Here is a 23,182-nt window from a genome sequence, read left to right as displayed (position 1 = left end):
ACCGTTTCAGGCAGGACATAAGGAAGAATTTCTTTACTGTCGGAACCCCCAAGGTCTGAAACAGCCTGCCATTGGAGGTAGTTCAAGTATCTACATTGAACACCTTCAAGAGTATATTGGATGCTTATCCTGCTGGGATCCTATGACCCCAGCTGACTTCCTGTCCTCTGGGTGGGGGGCTGGACTCAATGATCTTCCGAGGTCCCTTTCAGCCCTAATGTCTATGAAATGTATGAAAGGCATGGACCAAGCAGGGTTTAAATTACACTATGACTCTTGTGGGGGCCTGCAAAAAAAATTGGGCTGCCCATCACAATGCCCTAATAAAATCAGAGACCCCTCAGGTTATGATTTTCAAATCTTACTGGGGGGCTATCATCTCTTAGGGAAGGGGGAGGGGTTTAGACCCCCTGAGCTCCCCTGTAATTTGAACCCTGGACACAAGGATTTATCACTTTTTGTAGAATCCTATCTATGGGTTTAATAGCTTAAATTTATGCAGGATCTGGCAGAACATTGGGACTAGGATCCTTAATGAGACAAAGCCCTGCCTTTTTGGCCTGTGCTGTAGAACCATGCACTGCTTCTTTGCTTTCATTATTGACATTTTATTTGGCTCAAAAACCAAGAGCCTCACACAAGGGAGCCAGCAGTTGACTTCAAAATAAACATTCTCTTCTCATTTATTAAAAGAAAACCTTTTTATAATATTAAATGACAAATCAAACAAAGAAGGTATCTTTTCTCTCCTAGAAGTAATTAATCTTTGAAAATCTTTATCCCTTTGAAAACCCGAAGTAAAGTATGACTTTCACACTAGTATAAGCAAAGTCAAGGGAACAGAAAATGTATGTAAGACATCACAGTTGGTCATCTTCCCAACTCCCATGCAGTTACAGAAATACTAGTATTTGGATAATAGTTTAATCTGTACTCACACTGTGTTTCAATCCTTGATCACTAGGGATCTGGGTTTTCTGCTTGCCATGGAAAGGAGAAAAATGTGGGAAACCATGGGTTTCCCCTTGCTGGCTGGCAGAGTTGCAGCCTGCAAGGGGCTGATTTGGACTGCAGGGAGCAGGAGGAGGCCAATCACAGGCGGGGGGGGGGCCACATTCACGTGTGTGGACACACATACACATGGCAGCCAAGCAGCATTGTGGAGAGCAGTTCCCACAGCTCCCCACAGGTAAGTCTATGGGGATAAGCATAGGCAGCATATGGGGGGGCATAGGCATTGCATTTGGGGGCATGTGCCCCCCAGATATTTATGCCCACAGCAGGCACAGGGATGCAGGCTGGACGGACTGGCACAGGCAATGCCTCCACAGCCTAGCAGAAGATGGAGCAGAGCCCATGTTGGATTTTTAAACAGAGAAAACCAGGATCCCTGTTGATCACCTACCGCTCTGACTGTGCCACTAGTTCAGTGTGTGACCATGGGCAGGTCCTGCACTCTGTGCCTCCACCTCTGCACAATCGTGGTCCCAGGCCTTTGGAAAAGTCTTTGAGATGTTTGGATAAACTGATTGAATAAATGCAAGCTTTACTAGCATTCTTACTGGATAGTGTAAGGAGTCTGCCAATGAATTGAACTGAGATAAAGACTATATGAAATAGTAATTGATTGATATACAGGGGGGGATGATAAGAGATTGAACTTTCTTTTTGGTCGCATCTAGTGGCCTGGCCAGATGCAAGGGTTCAGCTTCCACTAAGATCAATGGTTATGGCCCAATCTTCCCTTTTAAAACAACAAAACCTAATAGCAACAGCAAGGTGGCACAATAATATAATAAAATAGAGAATAGAAAGGTAAAGTTGAGAGGTTGGAGTAGATGAGCTATCAGATCAGAGGACATATCTGCCTTGTACTGGGCATCTGTCAGTAACTGCTGTCTTTCAGCTCTGATGCTTTGTTAGACACACAGCCACTTCCTCCCCTCGAGACAGTTCTTTCCATGATGGCCTAGTTGACTTACCTGGAACCTCTTGTTCCGAGTGTATTTCACTGGCTGTGTCTGGGTGGGTGTGTTACTTCTGTCGAAAGGATTTTAGATGTCCTTGAGAAATGCTTCTACAAATTTGCTCCCGGGTCAGCCGCATCACTAGGGGTTAGCCTGAGGCCAGGCCCAGGGCTCTGGGTTGAGAGCCTCTCTTGCCCCAGGGCTGGGCTGCCTCTCATTTGGAGCCCCGGGGCACATGTGCAGGGAGCCTGAGGCCACTCCAGGTCCCTGTGTCCCCCCGTGCAGGCTTCAGGCCAGTTGTGCCATCCTGCCTGCACCCCGGCGCTGCTGCTTTACACCACAGTGCCGCACAGCTGCCGGGCTCATGCCGTCCAGGACTGCAGGGTGCTGCAGGCTCCTGCCAGGTTCCAGGCCCAGGTTAGGGCTAGGTTCAGCTGCCTGCAGCCCACCCCTGTCAGTCTGCCTGGAGCCTACAGGTGCTGTGGGGCATTGCTTCACTGTGTGGCTGTCAGTCCTATGCTGTGCCCCTGCACTGGGTGGTGCAGGCAGCTGCCCAGGCCCAGCAACACAGGGACAGCCACGTGGAGGTCCGAAGAACTGTTGCGGGACCCTGATGGCATCCATGCCCATGCCGGTCACACAAGGCCCCAACTGGTCGCAGGAGGAGACTGGCAACCTCGTGGCACTGTGGGGCAAGGTGGAGGTGCAGCAGCAGTTTGTGCAGGGCGGGTGCTCCACCGCCCACATCTATGAGGGGCTGTGAGGCCAGATGCAGGAGTGCGGGCATGACCAGTCGGCATGGCAGTGCCACATAAAGGTCAAGACCTTGCGGGCACAGTGGGTCACCGTGACTGACCACAGTCATCGGTCAGGGAGTGCCTGCAAGTCCATGCCCTTTATGTGGCAACTCACAACCATCATCATGCCCCAGGACCCAGGCTGCAGCTGTGTACCAGCCCATCCCACAGAGCTCCCCAGCTGCAGCCTCCACCAACAGCTCAAGGAGCACTTGCAGAGAGCAGATTTACTCACGAATAATGAGGTTTACTGTGTAATAAGCATGTGCATGTGTAAACGCACATACTTACTGTGCAGTAAATCATCTTGTATAGATGCACCCAGTAAGCCACATGTACATAAGGCAAATAAGGCACCCAGTAAGGCAAATTTGCTCCTGGTCAGCTGGGCAGCAGGGCATGAGAGATTGCTCCCTGCCCCCAGGAGCTGCCTGTCGCTGTGGCAGGCTCTAGTGGTGGAGCCTGGGTCAGGACGATGTCCACCTGTCCTGGTAACGGAACTCCCGGCCCCGTGATTGCAAAGTGGAAGCTGGGAGATTTATCCCTCCCCCAGGAACTGCCAGCTGCTGGGATGGGCTCTGGTGGTGGAGCCTGGGCTGAGACAATGCTCCCCTGCCCTGGCAGCAAGGAGCTCCTGGCCCCAGCTCCGTGATTGTGGGGCAGGGGCTGAGGGGTTGCTCCCTGCCCCAGGGAGGTGCAATTGCAGAGCTGGGGCTGGGAGCTTCTTGCTGCCTAGGCAGGGGGACATTGTCTCTGCCACCAAAGCCCACCCCAGCAGCAGGCACCTCCCGGGGGTAGGGAGCTGCAGTCTCTCCACCCTGGCTCTAATTGTGGAGCTGAGGCAGAGGGTCCCTGCACAGGGAAAGTTCCCTGCCCAGCGTGGAGCTTGCTGGGATGTGTCTGGAGAAGTCTGCCTGTGCAGCTTGGAGCTGGCTGAGAACTGCCTGAAATGGGACAGTTCCCAGGCAGGTCTGGGCTACATGTGCAGACTTCCCCGTGCAGCGCAGGGCTGGCTGGGAACTGTCCCAGTCTGGGGCAGGTTGCATCCCAGCAGCTCTTTCCCAGGCTCATGCCCCAATAGGGTGATTGAGGCACAGGGTTTGGAAAGAGTTGTGGAAGAGGGGCAGGTCCCATCTCTCTGCCCTGATCTGCTGGTTGGGCAGCTAATCAGCCTGTCTGCACCACTGAATGGATATGGTTAGACTACTCTGGTTTAGGAGGCAGCCTGTTTAACAGGCTGTTTGGAGCAGTGAAAGTTTATCCTGTAGACATGCCCACAGAGTATGGTTTGCTTTAAGTGTCTTCCATTCCTCCTGTAGGGCTAACTGGAGGAATATTTATGATTCAAGACCTTGATGCAAGTACTATAGCTATTACTGTTGGAGAGTACTAGCCGCTTTCTGTGTGAAATCTAATATCCACTTCTTGCAGTGAGATAACTGGTTGATATTCCATGTTATTTTTTGTTTCCTAGCATACTGCTTTTTTTTTTACATATACTTCAGGGTTTTTTTTACATATACTTCATGTGTCTTTGCCCCTTGTTAAGCGTTTGGCATTGTGATATTCTTTTCCCAGGTGTCTCCAGAATAGTAAATGTAATACAGTTTTGTATAGTGTGTTGCGATTGCTATAAAAATATTAAGCATCAGCCACTTGAATCCTCCAGGGCTTTTATAAAATCAAATTATTTACTATTTTTACTGACTCTTCTGCTAACCCATTTAACTATGCATAGTAAGGGCTTGGCATAGTGTGTCTGAATTGATATGTCAAAGAAATGAACAGAAATGAGCCACTCATGAATTGTGGTCCATTACCTGCAATGCTAGAACTGCAGTTCACAGTGTCTTATTACATTATTGCCCAGTGTGTTGTACAACAGTAGTCTAGTAATAAGGGTTAATATTCTGTTTACATCAAACTGATCTGCGTTAGCCTCAGACCAAGGATAATCAGGAATTTCATGTGGTTTTAATGATTCTCTTTGCCTTCTGCATCCTGAATTTATTGCCGAGTGCACATTGAGATATTTTCTTTTCAGTCACACCAATCATGTCTTGCCAGATGCTCTTGCACTTCTCCCTACCCAGATTGCACTGTAGATTGACTGGCATTTCTGACCTCAGATTTTTTAGCAATGTGACACAAAACTCAGTTAGGGATGTTAGCCATATTCTATAGGGACTTCAGCAGACCAAGATCAGGACCAGAATAGCCCTGAGTTTTCTCATAGAAATAATACTTTTACTTGATTTTCTACACAGACCTCTATATGAGGAGTGAAGTTAACTGCCACATGTGCATTATGGTCTTATATTAGCTCTTCTGCAAAAGGCACTTTGGAAATGTGACAAACTTTTGAATTTTGTATGGCTTTCTCTTGACAGATTTCCTTGACTTTTGCCTCATCCCTTTCTCCCCTGGGGGCTGAGATGGGTTTTGCCTTCTGGGACTGTGTTAGGAGGAAAGAATGGAGGGAGATACAACATCCTGATAGCTTTCTCTAACAAAAATTGCAAGTGCTGCACAGAACTCTTTGGTCCCTTCTTTACTTTCCATGTGAGCACTAAAAAAAGGAGTTGGGGCCTACTATGATGTTATGGGAGCAAGGGGTAGCGAGAGATTTCTGCTTTCCTTAATAAAGATGCTGTCCAATTAATATACATAGGAAAAAAACAGGAACAAATGGGAGTTCTTTCTTAAATATTTTACCACCAGCTTCTTACAGAGAGATCTGTGATTATCAGGGAGAAGAAAATGCAGAAGGTGCTGTGTCAGAAAAGATAAATAGAGTTCTTAAATACTATGGGGTTCACAAGAGATGGGGAGTCACTTCCTCTCTCCACTCCCCAAGCTAAAGTATCTCTTTATTATACTGGGAAGCAGAAGCATTCAATGGTATCAGATGCTGCAGATGGTCCAACATGATGATAACATATTAGATCAGCTCATTCTTTAAGGATTGTAGATCAAAAAACACTTTACAAAGGAGGAAAGTGTCTCTCCCCAGTTAACAGATGGGGAAACTGAGGTCTGGGGAGATTACATAATTTTTCTAAATCCACTGAGCATGCCAGGCACAAAGCAAGGATTAGATTCCAGGTCATTTGAGTCTCAGCTACTGTTTTATCTATTGGGTATAGACAGATGAAGGTTATCCACCTGGGAATAGCTGCTGCCTCTAGACAGTGCCCTGGCCAGATATCTGACTGAGACGTTTCTGGGATGCAGTAAACTGACTGGTGGCACTGCAGACTGTTTATCCCTAGTTTCTTGATTAGCTTCGATACCACCATGATAGACTATGGGGCACTGTTAAGTGTAAATATAATTCTGCAGGTGTTTGTAGGTTTATACAAGTGCTGAGTTTAGCTTTCACTCACCTGCAGATAGTTGAAGTGACTACTAAGTTTGGGGCCCCAAAGGGATATTTCTTCATGGTAGAGTGGAAAAGACCTAGCAAAAGATGGTCATAGATTTGCTTTACTCTGGAACATAAGGGATAGGGACAGACATTCAAAAAGCCTGAGCCTAAATTGATTCAACCTTTCCAGGTTAGTCTAACCTGGCTAGGTTGAACCAGTGTCCAACCATACAGGCAATCCCTCTGGACTGAGGAAATTCAGGCACATGCCTGTAAGTGGCTCAGGTTGGAAGATGGAGGATGCTAGAGCAGCTCTCCCTTCCCTTGCCGAGCTGAGTTGAGTGGGGTGTATCCATGTGTCCCAGAAGGAGGCTCTGATTAGGGAGGGGTGTAAACCCCCAGCCTGCCTGCAGTCCCAGGCTTTTCCTGGGTCACTGTGGAAGTGTTGCCAGCCCCCAGTTAGCACCGAGGCAGAGGGGGTGTGTGCAGTGCATGCATCTGTTGATGATACAGAGCTTTTCAATCTTGTTCTCTGCTTCTGTATACTGTCTGCGGCAAACTGACAGGCAAGCAAGCCAGGGGTGGGGGTGCTGATAACAGTGTCACCCCTATCTCAGTGTTTATTGCTGCATTAAGAAAACAGAGGGACATTATCAGCTGCTTGTTGATGGACCCAGTATGTGGTCTGCTAGCTAATAGGCAGATACCTTCTCCACAAAGCAGAGAGGAGGGGGAATTCCTGCTTCACAGGGAGTGGTGAAGGGAAAGTGGGGACCAAACAGCTCTTAAACAGTTTTTCCAAGGAAGGACATTAAGCTACCTGTTGAATAGCTCCAAAAAGCCTGTCTGCCTCTGTTGTCTCCCACAGCACAGGCTATAGCCAGCATGTGGTCTGCTAGCAAATGCTGAGGTGTCTGTGGAGGATGGGGGAATGCCTGCTTAGCACCAAGTGGGGAGAGGAACGGGAAGCAGAAGCCAGGCAGATGCCTGCAGAGATTACCAAGCTCCAGTGAGGCAGCAGAGGGGAGGGGCCAGCCCTGCTGTGGAGCAGAAAGTCCTGCCCAGCAAGACAGCATGTCGGGATGCAGGGGGAGTCTGATTTATCTTAAACCAACAAGGGGCCTGGGACAGACATTCATAAACCAGTTTGAGCCAAATCAGTTCAGTCTGATACTGCATTCAACCAGGTTTATCTCAAACCGGTTTCAGCCATTTTCATACTGGTTTATGTGCACTGAACATCTGTTCTGTTACAGGTTTAAACCAGTTTCTGATCATTTAAACTGGTTTATGTGTAATATGTTTCCCTAGCCTAAATAGGGATCATTTACTAGGATCCCATGCAGTCTTTTTTTCCTCTTCAATTCTAGGCAGGCTTCTGCCATTGAGGACTATAGTCTATTCTCTCTCCACTTCCTGTTTCTAACAGGCCCAAAGAGAGAGGTTTCAGAGTATGTTCCTGGTAAAGCTGCTTTTTGTCACACCAGCAGCACCAAGTATACTTAATGCTGACTTAATCAGCTATATAAATATATAAAACTAACAGGAATTTCCTAGTCACAGGGGAAGCCTAAGAAGGCAAAGAATTGTCATCACAGCCTCACACAGGGAGGGGCTACATCAGGGCTGATCTGAGAAAGAGGGGTGCTGCTGTGCTTTCAGACTTTGTGGAAGAACACCTCAAGGGAGATAAAACAGCCTCATTTTGGGGTTTGGCATAGGTGAGTGGAAGTAGGTGGGCAGGGAATGCTTGCAGCACCCTGCGAATGCTGGGACAATGTATAGCCATACCCATAGGGTTGTGTTGCTGTCCAGAATGGTTGACAAAGCAATTCAATGTCCGTTTTGTTTGAATGACATTATGACACTTGAGTTTATCCCAAATTGGATATCTCAAAATTTGGGAATGCTTCACAAAATGAAATATGCTGAAATATTTATCAACCTGTGCCATTACCATTGGGTGAAGAGCTTTGCTTTGATAAAGTTAAAGCATTTGGGTCAAAGTAAAATGTTTTGATAATTTCATGTGAAAATATTGGTGAACTCAGTACTTCCCACAAAACATTTCGATGTCAAAATATCCATCTGCATTTTCTGACAGAAAATCATTCCTTCATAAAATTTTTAACTACCTCTATTGTCTAGTTTCATCAACAGTGTAAGGCAGTTGAACTATCCTTTGCAATAGGAGTTCCTCTCTTTTTTCCCTTTTTTCTCTCTCCTAGCTTGACGTTTCATGTGCTTCATGTTCTCTGTTTCCTTCCCCTGTGTTTATTTCTCCACCTATCTTAAGTAAATTACTTGAAATCAGAGATTATTGATGACAGAAAAGTGTGTCAATGTGCATCTGTGAGGTTTTTAATATTCACTTATCACAGTATTTATATATATCTTTTTTAAAAGGGCATGAGAAGCCCTACACCCATCATTTGGCCTGAAGGGACACCATGTTGATAATTTTTACTGCTAAATATTTACACAAGAGCTCAACTGCTTTAAAAATCTGTCTTCCTTGAGAGTCAGAAGCAAAATACATTTCCCCTCCTGGCTCTTCTTTGAAGCTGCTTGAAGATACCTGCCCACTCTTTTCTGAAAGACATGCAGACACAGTCTGCCAGCAGGAGCTACACACCTGGTCTAAACTGACACCCTGTTCTGTCAGAATCTCTTAAACTGCCTAGAACAAAGGAAAGAGAATCGGAACTTGTGGGTTCTGCTCCTCCCCCTGACACTGCCTCACTGCAGGACCATATATACTATGAAACAAGAGTCAGGGTCCTTGTCTAAATGACCTGTTGCTGTGGTCCAATATATGCCTCATTGACTACACTCAGAGGTAATCATTATTAGAGCTAGGGTGAGAATGCAGGAATCTCTAGCTTTCAGTTTTATGCTTTATTCTCCAGTTCACTAAGCCAGTTCACTAAGCCTGCATCTTAACTTGTACATGCAGGCCACACTGGTTGTTCACTAGAGGAGCTAGTCAGCTGAGGATATTGGCTGGCATCTACTTTGGTTAGTCTATAAGGTGCAGATCTACCCTACCCTGCAAGGAGCCTATCTTGGCATTGGCATCAGCACTGATAGCTAAGGATCCTCCTTGCCCAGATGCAGGGGGTCTACTGCAAAGGAGAGAAGCTCAGAGTCATATGTCTGTGGACCCTATAGGCCAGTCTTAGGGTTTGCCCCTGATAGTTACTGCAGCTAGTGTGGCCAAATCCTTTTGTTGGCTTTGAAAATATCGATCCAACCTACAGAACCTCTGAGAGAGATTCTTTCAACCCTGGAGATCCACTTATATATTCAGGGCTTTCTCTGAAACAGGAAGAGCTGGGAACCTGCTTTTTATTAAAAATAGAAGCTGAGATTGTCTTATAGATTTCAAGCATGAAGGACTTGTTAAGCCTACAGATACAAGTATCTTCTTGAGATCCAGATACCTGAACTTAATGCTGTACAGTTGATAAGATGTGTTTGTGTGTATTTTGAGGTAAGGCAGCCCCTGTCACTAGGGCTAGGGACAGAAGTTACACACAAACTGGTAAAAGTGATCAGAAACCAGTTCAAATCTATAACACAGCTGAAGTTGAACTGAAACATAAACTGCTTTCAAAATGGCCAAAACCAGTGTAAGATAAACCTGGATGGATGTAGTATCAGACTTAATTGATTTAGTTTAAATCAGTTTATTGAACTTCTGTCCCAGATCCCCTCCAGATTCAAGTTAACTCACAGTCCCCTAGCATCCCAGGATGCTTTGCACCTCCACTTACAAGCCCCTCCTTGCAGGGTGGGTGGGCTAGCCTTGGCCCAAATTGTCTGCCCCAGTCAAGCAGGGAGGCATGTTCTAGCATCCCCTGGCTTCTGGCTTGGACCACTGCAAGCATTTGGCTGCATTTCCAGAATAAAAAATGAATGTCTGTTTACTTGCTGATCAGTTCATTCCATGCAGCTCAGACTAACTTGTGAAGGTTGACTCAAATCAGCCTTGGGGTTTTTGACTGTCTGTACTTAGCCTAGGAAAATTCCATTTTCTACAGAGTATTCCATTTTCTAGACTTCCGTTTTCTACAGAGTATTAGCAGAACAAAAGGTGAAATTATTTCAAGCCTGATTCCATGCTGTTTGACTATAACAAAAGATGAAAGCTTAAATTCAGCAAAAGTTTTTCCTGTCTCCCTTCTGCAGGAAAGCAGTGCTGTAACAAAGGAAAGGGTTCAGGTGATGACTTTGAATACATCTCTCTTCTCTCAAAAGCTTGAAGCTCCCTTATCAGAAGGAGCTCACACTTATAATCTACAGAACCTATGCACCTGTGTTAAAAACAAACCAGGCCCTTATCTCCTCTTGTACAACCCTTCCTGGTGCTGACAGGGAGTTTCTATTAAAACCAGAGCACTTACACATTCTTTTGTTATCAGCTCCCTGAAGGGCTGGGGGATTGTAACCTCTGGTGAATTAAGGTTTTTCTCCTTACTGAGCTAAGGCTACTGTCTGATTATCTATCAGGACTCTGTTTAAGTTGTTGAAAAGAAATAGGCTGGTTGCCCAGTGCCTGTTTAATTGAGGAGGGCTTCCTGCAGGTCAAATCCTTTCATGTAGGTTCTTCCCATGCTGCAGGGGATCCCAACCAACCCTGATTTGAAACAAGAGTTTACTCTATGTCGGAGTATGGGGAGGTTTTTAAGACCTGGCTAAACAAAGGCTTGGCTGGGATGATTTAGTTGGGGATGGTCCTGCTTTGAGCAGGGGGTTGGACTAGATGACCTTCTAGATTCTCTTCCAACCCTAATTTTCTATGATTCTATGATTTTGTGCTTCAAGTGGAAGAATATAAGCAAAACTATTTCTAAGATCCCTATTTGTAGATTCATAAAGATATATTGAACAGGCATTGGAAGTAATTAATTTCATTATTGGAAATACTTTTCCTGTGTTTTCATGAATGTGAGAGACAGTGGCTATGTACCCACATTCAAATGACCTGGAAGAATTCTTCAGGGTTTGTTCTCCTGGTAGAAAAACTTACTCAGAGATGCCTAAACAAACACTTGATTGCTGAGCCCTTAAAGAGCAGAGAGCTTGCAGTGCTGACACTGTGCAGCCAGGACACCCCTGTACACATATGTTAAGATGCCCTACAGGCTCCCTCAGTCTTCCTGACAACAGATGGCAGCATTCCACAGGGCAGCCCTGATTGGCTGACCCAGACTGCTCAGAATCTCCCTGCAGTACAATGTGAGAATTGTGAAGGGGGCATGTTTGGTTTGAGCAGCAGAGTCCAGTGAGTGAGTGACACACTGTCTCCACAGTGGAGAGAGCGAGGAAGTTACCATGGGATGCTATAGGACTGTGCTATGGCTTCTCTCAGAAGGATAAAAACCTCTCCTGAGAGTGTTTTAACACTGATTATTCCCAGGTTTTCTTCCAGAGCAGCTGTTTTTACTCTGGGAGAAAAAAATCCTGATCATCTGTACACTCATGGCTTCTTCTGGGAGTGCAGTAACTACCCCAGGAGAAACTGAATGTCTGTACATGGCCAGTGACTGACCCGCCTTTCTATCCAAGACAGACTCAGATCCAAGGTAAAACCTTTGAATAAGGATGTCAAATATTGCACATTAAGACCAGTCCACCCCTTATTACAACTACCAATATTTTTGGGGGGCAAAACATTGTTGCCACATAATTCAGAATCAGACTAAAATTTTTTGCAAATTCATGTCAATTTCACCAAGTGGTGTTTTATTCATTTCATTTCAGCATTTTCTAAATGAAATGTTTCTCTTTTTCTTTTGAAAGGATGCATTGCTTTGAATGGTATATTTATTTTAGTTTTTAAATAAAACATTTGAAAGGAAAATAGAATGTTTCAGTTAACTGCAGGATCTATTTTTTATTTATTTTATTTATTTAAAAAAATGAAAATGTGTTGCTTTGATTAAAAATGATTTTTTCCTTAATTTTTTTTGTTCATAACTGAAAAAATAGTATTTACACAGCTGTACCTTGTGTCTTAAAAGGTACCCAAAACTGAGGAAGTTCTCTGCTGTCTCTATTAATTTGATTTTGTGTATATTAGTAAGACAGCACTGTCAGCTAGAAATGCGCCCTGCAGTGCTAATGCAACTCAGCCATGGTGAAAAACCTTTGCCTTATCATCAGAAGCATAACAGAACTATGAGTAATAAACAGCTTGGGATTCTAGAAAAATAAATCTTGCTGGGCTAATATGGTTGAGCATGAGTGTGGGTGGGTGTGTACGTGCACATATGTGTGACTACAGAATTAGCAGATAAGAGGAATGCATGTACTTGGATTTCATACTACTTCTGAATTGTAATTAAAAAATTGATTTGGATAAAAATGTTGTCATGTTGCCTGAAACCTGAATGAGAGATCACAGAAAAAGCACAGCTGTAAAGAGTAGCAGGTACCTGGTGATTTGAGCTGGGGAGTCACATTTGGGTGTGTGCTGTTGGCTGAAGAAACTGACATACCTAATCACATAATTCAATTGGCCATTAGGCTTGGGAGGACTTTGACTTGATATGGGGAAAAAAACAAATAGTGTTATTGATATCACGTGAAGATAATGAAGTATTTGCTACTACAACACTAACTAAGGAAAAAGTGAAACCGCAGTTACTAAGGCATGAGTATTTGTAGGCAACAACTTTGTCAGAAATAAAAAACTATGCTATGAAAGGACTGGTAGGGGAAAAAAGGATTTTTATATAGACCAGAAAGGGATAAGGGCAGGGGATACTACTAAGAAGTAAAAACTGGGTTGATGAGATCAATTGAGAAGTACAAGGCAATTAACTCCTGGAGAACTATACCTAACTAATATCACTGGGAAGTGAGGGAACTGTTTTCACATCCCCATCATGTTACTTAAGAGCAAGGGCTAGTTTGCCTGGGGTGTCCCCCAAAAATGCTTCAGCCACCTGTCTCTTGGGTGTTCTGAGGTAACATCCTTCAGTCTCTGCCGCTGGGGCCATTCCACTCTGTACAGGTAAAGCAGGCCTGCTGAAATGCCTTACTGAGTTAGCTGTTTTGGTCAATGCAATGTCTGACATTTTGCCTTGGTTCCCAGAAGCCTGCTGTGTAGCCTTCAATAATGAACCAGTTTGTACAGAGAGGGTCCATTCCTATGTTGTTTCGGTCTGTTGGGAGTGCTGTGTCTCATGTGCTGTTCACATGGTGTATCTTCTTATCCAGTCTTTGATACATGTGCATGGTTGAGTACCCTGTATCTCTGGCTTTCCAGATGTGCTTCTATTCCAGAATGGCTCCAGTGTGTTCTGGAGAGGTCTGTTCTTAGTGATGTAAGCAGTGGGGTTTGGCTGGTCTTGTCTTGCATGCTTATCTTATCTGGATAGTTCAGTTATTCTTGGGAAGCGGGTGTGACTTCTTGCCTGATCTCTGGCCATTCTGGTTGAATGAAGCACTTGTAAATCTTTAGATTCAGCTTTATTTTTGTTGTTGTTCAATATTATTCTTTCAAGTTCAATATCTAAGTATAAAAAGAGAGAGGGCTGACAGTGTGGGTGGGTGGGGGCTTCGTCTCCTCTGTTTTAGAAGTGCAGTTATGTGTTCTGACCTGGTCTCCTTAGATCTTTTACTATTAGCACATAAAAGTCCAGATTCTTTGTTGAGGCTAACTGCAAGCTTGAGCTTTCCCAAAACACATCTGACAAAGTAGGTTGTTTCCTACAAAAGCTCATGCGGCTCTGAGCTAATTAGCTGATATGGCCCCTGGTAGATGTTACACTTCAAACGTGATTAATCAATTAATCATGTCTTAAATAGTAAACTGGCCACATGTTCATTCAATTAATGATGCAATAAAACAGGGAATAAACCACAAAATTATTACACAAAATAATAATCTCAACCATACCCTATTACAGAAGTTACAGAATTATTACAAAGTTGTTACAAACTATGTGTAATAATAACCTTGGCTTGTTCCAATCACGGCATAAATTGAATGCATGGCCAGGTTGATCAGCTGATCTAGCTCCCAGCCTCAGGAGTTCATGGAGCCCTTTGCTCCTGTACCCTCCTAAAACTGGGCGTGCCGGTCAGTTGTGATGAGGCAGTTCCAGCTTCAGGAGCACATTGTTTAGTTTGTCTAATAAGTTATCAGATTTACCCAAAGAACCGTGCTTGCCTAAAGTTTCTAGTCATACAGAAAACTAGAACTCGTGGTTCCAAAATGATACCTTTATTAGACCAACTGGAAAATGGCAAGAAAATGTATGTCTTTTTGTCTCAGACCAACACGGCTACCAAGTACACCCCTGAAACATGGAAGATGCCGAATTTCAGCCGATTTTGAATTTTAAACTTCACTGCAGAACAAGAAGGAAGTTTTTTTACCTCCCTGCCTGTCATCTGACACCTCCAGGGAAGGAATTCGACCTGATCTACACATCAAAGAGCTACTCAACACAGCTCACAAAGACACCCATGGACCCAAAGGGACAGACTTCCATCTTCAGCTCCCTCTGTGCAAAAATGAAGTTTATTTACTACCTATGGGGACTTTTTACCATCTTGTACCATCTACACTTTTCCCAGAGCCTGATGAAGGGACTTTGATCCCAGAAGCTTGCAGAAAAGGACACTTTTTTTGCCATTTGCCAGTTGGTCTAATAAAAAGTATCATTTTGGAACCAAGAGTTCTAGTTTTTTGTATGTCTTTTTGTCTCAGACCCGCACAGCTACCAAGTACACCCCTGAAGTTTCTAGTAGCATTCTACAAGGCTCAGTTCTAGCCTCGGCTATTTAGAATTTTTGTTAATGATCACAAGTCATAAAATCATAACAAGCAGAGCTGGAAGGGATCTCAAAAGGTACCAAGTTAGAAGTGGTACCAGAATAGCCCCCATGCCACGCCCAGGACTCTTTGCTATGGTAAACACAGCCCTGCCATAGAAGCCAGGCAGCCCTGCTCCCAGTAGTGTATGGGGAGAGGGGTTGAACAGAATGGCACCCCACCTGGATTTTTGTAATGGTAGGATGCAGCTCCTCACCCAGTAGCATATGGGAGGGACAGCAAAAAAGGCACCAGGGGTAGCTAGTGCCTTGGCTCTTCCCCCATCCTCTCTCCTGCTCTCCAGTGGTCTGCACTTCTTCCAAGGTATAGCTGGAGCTCTCTATACTTCTGCATAACCATGTGGAAGAGAACATGTTATTAAAACTGCTAAAGTTCTGCAGAGGACACAAAGATTAGGGAAGTGTTTAATAATGAAGAGAACTGGTTACTGATACAGAAAGATCTGGATTGCACTTAAACTGGGCACAAACAAGTAACATGTGTTTCAGCATGGTCAAATGTAAGGCCATACATCTAGGAACAAAGAATACCCTCCATGTGTGGAGGAGTCAATTCTGGGAAGCAGTGACCTGAAAAATATTTGGAGGTCATGGTGTATAATCAGCTAACATGATCTTACAGTCTGATACTGTGACCAAAGAGCTAGTGCAATCCTTGTACAAATAAACAGAAAAATACCACACAGATTATACTAGAGTGTGTATTGTATTGTGTCCACTCTTTGAATACAATCCTAGCATTAGCACTTCTACAAAAATATGGAAAAGTGATAAGGGTTGAGAGAAGAGCCATGAGAATGAGTAAAGTGTGAGAAAAACAAGCTGAGTTTCTGAAAGATCTCAGAAACTCAATCTGTGTATTTTACCAAAGAGAAATTTACGAGATTATTTTGTTACAATCTCTAAGCACCTAGATGGAGACTAGAGGTTTGATGACTGAGTGTGTTCTTTAGTCTGGTCAACAAGAACTAATGACTGAACATTGAAGCTGGAAAAAAAAAGATCAGAAATAAATGCGTATTTTTACCAGTGTTTGGTAATTAATCATAATAATTGCCTAAGCACTGAAACTTTTCCAATGTTTTTCTAAAAGATGTACTCCAGTTCAGATAGTATAAAGGAACCTGAAACAGGACTCAATACAGGGTAGCCTGTGTCATATAGGTAGTCAGAATATGTGACTACAATAGTCCACTCTGATTTTAAACTGAATAAATCTATTAATTTTCCTGATGAGTAAGCAGCTTACTATTGACAACTGCAGAAAAAAGGAGTTTCCAAATTTATGGAGAATGGTGCAGAAACCTAAAAGTGACAGAACAATAATCTGGGCAGAAAATGTCAAACCCAGTGGAGCCCTTACAGAATCTAAGCAAATAACTGTCAATGGAAAGGAGAAACCGGACAATCAGTCACGTGAAAAAGACTAATGGGTGGCAGCAAGCAGCAAATTACGCATGGGTTTCCAAGGTCATATGGATGCAAAATAGATCAGTGCAGTTTCCTCTGCCATAAACAAAATCAACACAATGCACGCAAAAAAGACAAACAGTTTTAGCAAAACTGTACCCAAAATGTTACACCCACTTTCCATTACCACATCATCAGAAAAACATTAACAAATGAAAGGGTCTTGAGAAGTAGTTTAACTAGGGCTGGGTGAGAGGGGCACGTTGCCCTGGGTGCCAAGTTAACTGGGGATCCAGAACTGCCCCTCACTCCCACAGAGTCTGTGCCCTGGCAGCGTACCCCTGTTGGGATCTCCAGTACAGTCCCCAGCTGCTGTTGCTGGAAGAGTAACAGCCGGGGTAGACACTGCTTGTGGCAGTAGCAGCAGCTCAGCTGGGAATTGTTTAGGAGTTCCCAGCATGGGTAAGTCTGCTGCTCCCCCCAGCCCTGCTCTCAGACCCAGAAACCCCCTCTTCTCTCTCAGAACTGCCTCCCCCTACTCCTGCTTCCCCCCTGCTCTCTTGTAATTTGCCCTGGGCACCGACTGCTTGTTATGTGACTGTTGAGAAGAGGAGGCAAATGAGCAGGGCTACAGGGACTGACTAAAATGAGAAAAAAAATGACGTATAGCTTGACTAAACAATGAACTGAGAGGAAATATGTGAATGGTTCTCATCAGGCAAAACTGTGATAAATGGAGGCTGTTAATACTAATGAGGGAAAGAGGTTATTATTTTGAGTGGTACTGTTAGGAGTAACTGCAAACTGTTCAACTGGTTATCAGGAAAAACCTCACGACCACTTGATCCATTAGTCTGCTGACTAGCCTGTCTCCTCAGGGAAATGGTGAAAACTGTATTGCATGGCCCTTTTAAAACTGGACTGGATGAAGCACTAGAAAATACTGTCAGGAATGTTCTTTCATAACAGGGAAAGAACTGGGTGATCCTGCACTTATTTATGTATTAGGTTTATATTCATATGCTAAAAAGGGTTCATGGGGAACTTATAAGTTATAATAAAAGTCAGATTGCAAAGATAAAAATATTAAACTAAAATCATGTACTAGAACAAACTCCCTAGACAACGCCCCAAAACTTAAACCCACCTGTTGAAGATCTGCTCACATACATAGCTCTTAAAACACTTCCAGAAGATGTCTAGGCCCAGGCTTTGATGGACCACAAGGGGGAGGCAGGTCCAGGGCTAAGCAGTGATTACCGAGAATGACCTTGCTTGTGTTTTTGCCAAATGAGTTTGGTGCACAGATGGTATTTGCCTCAAGTCATAAGGCAGCTTGTGCAAAGCAGCATGGAGTGCATGAGTATTCTGCCAAGCACAGTAAGTTTACCTTTAAGACATATCATCATCATAAATTTCTTTGTACTATGCTGAAGCATAGGGCAAGAAATGCAGTGTCTAACTTGTACAGATCCCTGCATGGTTTTTCTGTAAGGTAAAGTAGAAAATTTGAGTTGCATTTTAGTGCTGGAGGTTCCTGGACATTGCAGTTTAGTATAGATGTGATAGATTTGTGTCACAGTGTTGAAAGGTCCCATGTTTTTACTCTGATACAGGAGGACATGTTTACATTTCCCCTCTTGTTTGCTGATCCCTGTATGTGCTTTAAAGGCAGATTTGACTTTTGCAGTGTATTATCACAACTTTGCTTCATTCTTGTCTTCCTTCCACCTTTCATTTAACTCAAATTAGTACCACTGCTGCTCTACGTTTGATATTTTGGGGGGCAGTAAATAAGAGATCACCCTGAGGTTTTGTTGGTGTTGCAACCTGCACTTACAGGGAGTGACTTAATGGGCCATTATCTTGGGTTACTGGAAACATCTTCTAAATCACTAGCAGTGAAGGAGAGCGCATAATGGCTTCTGCTCGTTTCTGTGTGGGGTAGATAATCATGTACACCCACAAGCACTGAAAGATTAGGAGATCTGTAAGAGGTAAAATGTGAGTTCAAACTGGATTGAAGTTTTGAAAAACTTTGGTCTGCATCTCTTGGATAGCTTTGTCTATTGTATGTCATTTTGTACATGATAAAAACCAGGGATCTGCACTCACTAGAAAAGAAATTTGTTGGGACACAAATTTGCTCTTTCTCCCCCTTGTGGTCTATCAAAGCCTGTGTTAGAGTATAGAGCAGCTCCTATATCTGTCTCTGAAATGACTCGTCTTCTTTTCTCCAAATGAATTGTGCCTCAGTGAGTTTTCCAAAAGCGTCTGTCTTTCCTCCGCCTTGTCTGCCATAAGCTCAGCAAACAGCATGTTCGCAGAGTTGGACGTTGGAAACATGTCCAGGCCTGAGTGTCTGAACCTTCCTCTGGCTTCCTGCCTGCACAGAACAGAATGTTACTGAACGTGTGAGTGGTGGATAATATAATTTGTTAGACTGAGTTCCACACAGACTTCTTTCTGGCTCTTTTCTCACTCTAGAGCAAGAATCCAGACCTGGAATAAATTGGAATTCTGTATTTAGTAGGAAAAATAAAGGGCAGCTCAGGGATGTTTGTAGTGGGGTAAGTTTCAGGAACACTGATCTATGATGAAATGTTATCAAGAGAAGCGTCTAGAGCAGGACATCTGCTGGGCTTCTATACATGTCATGGATCCCATGATGTTTACGTTATTTCAAAAACATACATGAAGCTAAATATTTTAAGATCAGAGCATGTGAGTGACAAACTTCACAAAGAGCCTTCGGGGAAGTAAACTCTTAGGCAGCAGCAATAGTTAAGGAAGATAGGAGGTAAGCATAAATTGACAGCTCACAAGGTATGAAAATACAAGCTGGCTGTGAGCTCTTGATTTCCAGAGGGCCTTGAGATCTCCTGTCCAGGTAAAAAGTCTTTTAAATTTGGAGATCAGGGTTTTGATTTTCAATAGGAACTTGATTGTTCTAATATCCATCTGTCTCTTGATAGTTTTATTTAAAAAAAACCAAACCATCTCTTCCCTCAGAATGAGCCTTGATATATTTTTGGTTCTGTGTTTCCTTGAAAAGTCAAGTTCCATAAGGGAAAGTTTTTGCATTGCTTTGAAATAGCTGAACACAGGTAGGTAGACCAATAACTCATGAAATACCACCTGCATTCTTTATGATAATCTCCATATCACAAGCATAGATCCCCAAAACCAACGTCCTTGAAAATTTTGGACATACTGTGAACATCATGGGATCCTCAGCTGTTAATCTGTGGAGACAAAGGGCATATCAACACTGCCTCAGTACACTGCTAGGAAGCTCTGTGTGCTACCTTCTGAAATGGAAGTCACGTATCCATTTTAATGCAGCAGTGGTTGCACACCAATAATTTATCTCCTTTCTTGGGGAGATGGCAAGCATATATAGCCTTTGAGGTGGATAGATATGACAACAGGATTTCTGATTGACATGGTATGAAGGAATGAATAAGGATGAGGACAGATGGAACAATTATAGGGGTATCAAATTATACTGGGGTAAGCTGTTCTGTTCTCTGGCTCTGGTGGAGTGGAGGGTGGGTGGGGGCAGCTGTTTCCTGGTTTCATGAAGAAGGGATGCACAGGGGGGTATAGGGGTCTCTTGACTATGGCAGGGGTTCTCTGGGAGAGTGGAGGTGGAGCAGCAGGGCAGTACTCACTAACAGTTTGTCCTGTTCTCCCTGTATGGGAGAAGGCAGTGGAATACTTTGGGATTCTGGAGGACCCAGGTGTCCCCTATCATGCTCTGTAGCGTATGCACACAAACTGAATGGAGTCATTTCTAAATAGTACCTTATTTCAACAGGTACTCTTTCGGAGCACTTTGGCCTTTTTGGAGCACTTCAAAGGGTGTGCAGCTGACCTTTTGAAGCACTCCAAAGGCATTTGGAATGTTTCAGAGATGGCATCTGTCCATGACCTAAATCTGTTTTATTCGGGTCCAGACTTATGGTGGTTTAACTCACTTATAGTGGTATTGGAGTGGACAGATGTATCAGTTATATTGGAACAGTTGATGCATGCTCCTAAGCAGTAAGTCCTCCTTCCCCTTTAGAAGTGGCTTTGAAAACATTTTGGCTTGGAACATTGCTTAAGGTTGGACTTAATTTATAGCAATAAAGAAAAATATTTTGTTTGTAGTGTGCTATAAAGCTTTTATCAGCATGATTTAGCATTTTTAGCATTTTACAGTGAAACTACTTAAGTAATCTTTCAGAACTGTGAACCACAGCCTGTGAAGAACAAAGCGTTCATTGGTGACTTCCAGAAAACCAGTGAGTCAGTGTGTCCTCTCCCTTGTACTAGGTTGCTTCTACAGTTACATATTCCTGTTGGGCAGGGACAGATGAATTGATTCAATCTTTGCAGGTTAGTCTATTCTGTTAAGGTTGAACTGATTTGTATCAATACAGACTTTCCTTGTGGACTGAGGAAATGTGGGCACATGCCTGCAGTTGCTCAGGCCAGGAGCAGGGGACGCACTAGAGTGTGCTCTTAGCTGCAGGGAAGCTGTGCTGGGGGGGCATGGCCAGCTTGGGCAGTAGATTTGGCTGAACTGGCCAGAGAAAGGTTTAATTCCCCTGTCCCACTGGCAGGGACCTGAACCAGGTCTGCTGGGCACTGCTTCCTTGCTGCTGCAGGGGCAGGCCAGCATGGCTCCTGAAGCAGAGGGGGTAGGGAGGAGGGTTATTTCCCTCTCTACCCCCACTGTCCCTGGGGGACTGCAGCCGAGTCTGCCCATCCTGACCACTGCCACCCCACTCACTACCTGCTTGGGGCAAGCGGTGGAATAAACCCCTTCAGGTCCCTGCTAGTGGGATAGGGAGGGGGTAACTAAACCCCTCTCTGGCCACACCCCCACCCCTGTCTGTCCCTGCTTGTCCCTGCTTGGCTGGGGAGCAGCGGGGCAAGGCCAGGCCTGCTGGACTGCAGCAGAGAGCCCAGCCCAGATTACATGCCAGGATGCTGAGGGACTCAGGTTTAAGTTAAACCAGGAAGGGGTCTGGGACAGACATTGCATAAACCAGTTTGAACTCAGTCAATTAAGTCTGATACTACATTCAACCAGGTTTATCTCAAACCGGTTTCAGCCATTTTGAAACTGGTTTATGTGCACTGAATGTCTGTTCTGTTACATGTTTAAACCAGTTCCTGATCACTTAAACTGGTTTATGTGTAACGTCTGTCCGTAACCATTGTGTACATGTGTGTATAGGAAGACACATATATGACTATGGTAGGCAGGTATACAGTTGCTATGTAAGAAGGTCATCACTGATGCATGCTCCTGAGCAGTAAGTCCTCCTTCCCCCTTAGAAGTGGTTAAAATCCATGTCTGTCAGCAGCCTACTGTAGCTAATAAATATAATAAAGAGGATGTTGCAACGTAAATTAGACTGCTGTAGCATATTCATCTTTCAGGTGGTAAGTACTGTGAGGAGACAGCACTGGACAAATACTGTATTGGCATTGTATAATAAAGTCTATAAAGTGCACATCCATCCTACCTTCTGCCTAACTTTAGTTAACAGGGCTAATTACCTGTCTTCGCTCATTGTACAATAAAGGCAGGTTTGTATGCAGAGTATTGCTCCAACATGAGCTTGACTGGGTGGATGCTTGTGTTTTAATATAATAGGAGCCCCAAGAATTTTAACCCTAGATTAAGGTAGATAAACGTTAAAACTTTCCCCCTTTTATTGTCGCTTTGTTACAGTTGCGGCCCTCTGCTCTGGATCATATGTGAAAAATACTTCTTTGCTGAATCCCCCTCCAAGCCTGTCTGCTGGTAGAGATGGGAAGATATCATCTGATAGGCCTCTGGGTCCAGGTACTACAACTCCTGTCCTTAAATCCTTCCTCTCTCTCAAGCAGGATTGAAGAAGTATCTCTATCTCCGTGCATGTCTATGGTTACTACAGAGTTGTGCTTCTGATTTTCCTGCTGTAAATGGAACATGCACAAACAGGCCAGGGTAGCCTTAAGGTACTGCCTCTCTCTGAGAAAAAGAAAATACAAGAAAAACGTCTTCTCCATCAACACACTTTGAAAACAGCCAAAGCTGAGTATGTTGAGTTCCTGAAGCCAATCCTAATAGGGCTGATTTTGTCAGCATATAAAAGACAAACTTCATGTCAGTGGGACACAAAAGCTTACAAAACCCAGCAGGGCAGAGTGCCTATGAAAAAGTTAAGGTGAACTGGGTTTTCTATGGTGCTGGAAACAGTTGAATAAATGTCCAGGTTTGTGAGGGTTAAGGAAACAATCCAACTGCTCCTAGAAAGGTAGAGGTATTTACAAAGGTTTATGTTTGTGGTGGTACCAAAGCTGTATATTCAGTAGGCTTCTTGATATCCTTATTATTTCCTATCTTCACTCCCACCTTGGTTCTGCTTAGTTAAAATTTATGGCAGGGAAGGTTTCTACATGGGGAGATTCTTGATAAGAAATGGAAAGGCATGTTGTTACTGCTCAGGCTCCAGAGAAGTCCTTCTCTGATAACCACAGTATCGCTGGTGGCCTAGCATTGCCAACTAAGACACCCATGGTGAGAACTTCCTACTAACAACACCCTCGTAATGCCACCTGCCATTCTTGCAATGTGCACCTCCTCACTTAAGAGTCCTGTCAGTGTTGGCTGGACTCTTGCAGGGTGAATTTGCTCATGGCTGCTTTATGACAACTGAAATTGCTTCCTTTGCTGACTATGGCTATCTTTTTTTGTTCAGTATGTCTCCTCCTATATTACCATATTTCCTTGCATACTGCACACGCCT

The 23,182-nt window shown here is 44.0% G+C and overlaps 1 protein-coding gene across 1 annotated transcript in view; it reads left to right on the top strand.

The window, feature by feature from the left end:
- The window catches only part of LTK (leukocyte receptor tyrosine kinase), a 200,232-nt gene that overhangs the window by 52,773 nt on the left and 124,277 nt on the right, over positions 1-23,182 (top strand). Inside the window, exon 2 of the mRNA XM_019519044.1 lies at positions 22,123-22,236. Coding sequence (XP_019374589.1) covers positions 22,123-22,236 — 114 coding nt within the window. The remainder of the gene's footprint in view (positions 1-22,122; positions 22,237-23,182) is intronic.

This window comes from Gavialis gangeticus, unplaced genomic scaffold (genome assembly GCF_001723915.1).
Source record: "Gavialis gangeticus isolate Ggan-Ray unplaced genomic scaffold, GavGan_comp1, whole genome shotgun sequence".
Taxonomy (NCBI): Eukaryota; Metazoa; Chordata; order Crocodylia; family Gavialidae; genus Gavialis; species Gavialis gangeticus.
This window is presented reverse-complemented; position numbering and strand designations above follow the sequence as displayed.